Here is a 3486-nt window from a genome sequence, read left to right as displayed (position 1 = left end):
CCCCCCCCCCCCCCCCCTGGAATGCTTTCTATGTGCCGGGCACCATTCTTTGTGCTATATACAAGGATGAATTCATTGACTTTCCAGGTAAGGGCTATTATCATTCCACATAACATGTGAGGAAACTGAAGCACAACAAGATTAAAGGATTTGCCCAAAGCCCCCAACTAGCAAGTGATGGCTTTTGGGACATCTGGCAGTGTGATTTTGGCGCTCTAGCGTCTCCTAACAACAGAGCAAGAGTCACTGGGTCCAGCACAAAAGCGGACAAAACTCTAAGGAAAGACCAAAAATTCTTGCCGGCTAAACAGAAAATTTAGTTTCTAAGTGCCTGCCTGCCAGCACGTCTTCATCCCCAACTTTCTCCACCCACTCCTCCCGGAAAACAGAAGACTGTGAACCCAGAAAGTAGGGGAAAGGTCGCAGTTGGGATTTGGCCCCTCCCTTCCTTCTTTTTCACTGAAAGGCAGAGCACGGCAGGGCTCCCGGGTTCTCCCCCATCCAGCCTCGGCACATGATCCTGGCACGTGGAACCACCAGTCCTACAGCTCCGTGGACCAGCCTAGACTCACCTGCCCCGGCGCTTTGGCCCACTGCCCTCCTCCTCCTCCCCAGGAGGAAAGCAAGGAAACCACTGGAAGCCTTCTTGCCTGAAGGTTCCTTCCCAGGGGCCCGCTGACTGCTGGTGTCTTCCCAGGACTCTCTATTTTCCGAGATCCGCCTTTGGGTGCTCTCACAGTAGAACGGTTACATTTCTCTGGTTTTGCGGGGGTGGCGGGGTGGGGGTAGCAGTGGGATTAGCAAAGCTTCCCAGCCCCCAAATCTGAGACTGAACTGTCACCTCCTAGCTCTTTGGTTCAATCTGAAAGTATCTTTAAAAATCGTCTTGTAGGGGTGCCTGGGTGGCTCAGTCGGTTAAGCGTCCTACTTGGGGGTCAGGTCATGATCTCACAGTTCATGATCTCACAGTTCCTGGGTTCAAGCCCCGCTGCGGGCTCTGTGCTGACAGCTCGGAGCCTGGAGCCTGCTTCGGATTGTGTGGCTCCTCCTCTCTCTGCCCCTCCCATGTTCATGCTCTCTGAATAATAAGTCAACGTTAAAAAAATAATAAAATAAAATCATCTTGTGTCCACATTTTAGGTGAGAAAACTGAGGCCCAGTGAGTACAAAGTGACGTCTTTGTGACGTCAGAACAGGCACCAGGGCCAGCTGAGTGTTTCACATTTTCTAACACATGACAAACTTTCGTAGAAAGCAGAACTTAATACGATGCGAAAACGCCTCACCATTCCAATGATATCAGTGGTAAATTAAACCTCAGGCCTTGGACTGGAGAGTGGGGGTGGTGCCCGGAATGCTGACACTTCTAGAAAGTGAAAGCTCTTCAGTCCCTGGAATTTAAACACTGGGGGCAGGGGGTGGGGGTCTGATGCCTTCTGACAATCTGTGCTTTGTTGGAACGTCTGGTGAAGAAGCCCTCCTCCGCAGACCGGTCTTCATCTGACCTGAGGGTCCCTTGGATTGGGGCACCTCAGGTGTGTCTTCCAATCCACTTAGTACGGGGGTAAACGTGCTGATTCCTTCCAAAGTTTCCTGCAGCAGGAAGAAGCAGTCCGAGTTAACACACACGTTGACCTTACTGCCGATCTCAGTGACTCAGAACCCCAAGTTGCGTTCTTTCCAAAACAGGTCGGACTGAGAGCCCTGCTCGGAGACCCCGACCTCGGACCGCCCCGCTTGGGGGCGGGGCCGCGGACGTGCGTCCGGGCGAGTGCGTGCGGCCCCAGTGCGCATGCGCGGGCTCCGGGGCTGGGACGTGGCTATAAGTGGGCGGTGTGGGCGGCCTCCCGGTGTTGCCTGCGGAGGGCTGAGCTTTTGTGCTCCGAGAATCTTCTTGGTTGCGATTCAGCTCTGTCCCGGGGCTGACTTTCTCGACTCCTGCACGACCCGCTGTTACCGCGAGTGGACGGCTCCTGGCCCTTCCTCCTGGAGGTGAGCGACCCTGTGGGCTTCCCCGCCTTCCCGCCCCTATTCCCCGGGCTGCGTGCCCCTCGGGCCGCCTCGGGTTCCTGGCCTGGGGCCGCGCTGCCTGGAGCGGGTGCTCCTTGCTCCGCCTCCACTCGGGTCCGGGAGTCAGCCGCTCCAGCTGTGTTTTCGGGGATGACCCTGTGTTACATGACGCCCTCCCCATGCTCGCTAGTGCTGGATTAGGTGTCCCAGTCCTGCCCTCCCGAAGAAGCCTTCTTGTCACAGCACTTGGCGCGGTGGGTGGGTGGTAACTGCCTCTCTTCTTGCTTAGATTGTCCGCCCGATGAGGACAGGGTTCGTGTCTGCCGGACCCCGTGTGGCCGTAGTACCTTGCAGAGCGCCTAACACACTGTACTATTCAGGGCGTAGTTGTTAAGTGAACTAGATAGATTTGACTGTCTTAGAATTATTTTTACTTATCAAAAAATTTATGATTAACAGGAACCTGACTGAGATGTGAGGGAGACCTCTAGACAGGTTGCTTTCTCAAGGGCATGTTCTTACAACTCCTCCCTCAGAAACAGACTCGGTTCTGGAAGATTTTTGGCCCCTCTGTGCCCTGAGCTGTGGCACAGGGATTGTGCATTGCACCAGGCGGGAGGAGTAAAAAGGTTTTGCTTTAGAAGAAGTGAAAGTTGTTTTGTTTTGCTTTGTTTTTAAAGTTTATTTAAACTTTAAAGAGAGAGGGCACCCATACATGTGGGGGAGGGGAAGAGAGGGAGAGAATCCGAGGCAGGGTCTGTGCTGTCGGAGCCCAATGCTGGCTGGGCTGGAACCCACAAACCGTGGGATCATGACCTGAGCCTAAATCAAGGGTCGGGGGGAAGCTTACCCCTGAGCCACCCAGGTGCCCTAGAAGATGTAAAAGTTTTGAGGAGTGCTTTTGAGTTAGCCCCAGAAGTAAGTCTAGCTCTGGGGCCATGGAGTTTATAGTGTAAATATGCTGGGAGATTCTGTTGCGGAAGAACATGCGCTGGTCCCTATCTCCCTGTCTTAGCTCCCTAGGAAGACAGAAGTCAGGGCCAGATGCATGCATATCCCAGAAGGCTATAGGTTAACCACACCTCTCTTTCCTCAGCATCCAGAGGCCTTGCAGAAGTGGAAGAAAGCTTTACTGCTCTGCAGAGGAGTGTGGGGTCCTTTCAGCCATGAAGCCTCTGTTGAACCTCTATCTCTTAGGTGTGGTGTTGACCCTGCTCTCCATTTTCGTTAGACTGATGGAGTCCCTGGGAGGCTTACTGGAGAGCCCGTTACCTGGGAGCTCCTGGACCACCAGAAGTCAACCAGCCAGCACAGAGCCCCCTAGGGCCTTCCAGACCATCCATCCAGAGGGGTGTGATAAGACCTCACTCCACCGGCTATAACCTTGGAAGACCAGGCAGGGTCCGGGCAGGAACTGCGCAGGCAGGCTCCGAACATCAGTATTATCAGAACTGTTACCAGGCCCTTGAAGGGCCT

At 54.2% G+C, this 3486-nt stretch overlaps 2 protein-coding genes and 1 long non-coding RNA gene across 3 annotated transcripts in view; 2 read left to right on the top strand and 1 right to left on the bottom strand.

Annotated features, from left to right (window-relative positions):
- Nucleotides 1-960, bottom strand: part of LOC121028375 (uncharacterized) — a 5960-nt gene extending 5000 nt beyond the window's left edge. Inside the window, exon 1 of the long non-coding RNA XR_005789198.1 lies at nt 573-960. This is a non-coding gene — a long non-coding RNA (uncharacterized LOC121028375). The remainder of the gene's footprint in view (nt 1-572) is intronic.
- A 639-nt stretch (nt 961-1599) lies between these two features.
- HILPDA (hypoxia inducible lipid droplet associated) lies at nt 1600-3480 on the top strand. The gene is given in 3 exon segments (XM_040472044.1): nt 1600-1992; nt 3107-3330; nt 3333-3480. Coding segments are annotated over 3 exon segments (459 nt in total). The 5' UTR covers nt 1600-1792; the 3' UTR covers nt 3368-3480.
- The window catches only part of GARIN1A (golgi associated RAB2 interactor 1A), a 28450-nt gene continuing 26844 nt past the window's right edge, over nt 1881-3486 (top strand). Inside the window, exon 1 of the mRNA XM_040472043.1 lies at nt 1881-1992. The gene's annotated coding sequence lies outside the window, so the exon portion shown is untranslated. The remainder of the gene's footprint in view (nt 1993-3486) is intronic.

Source organism: Herpailurus yagouaroundi, unplaced genomic scaffold, assembly GCF_014898765.1.
Source record: "Herpailurus yagouaroundi ecotype Mexico unplaced genomic scaffold, PumYag 100, whole genome shotgun sequence".
Classification (NCBI taxonomy): Eukaryota; Metazoa; Chordata; class Mammalia; order Carnivora; family Felidae; genus Herpailurus; species Herpailurus yagouaroundi.
This window is presented reverse-complemented; position numbering and strand designations above follow the sequence as displayed.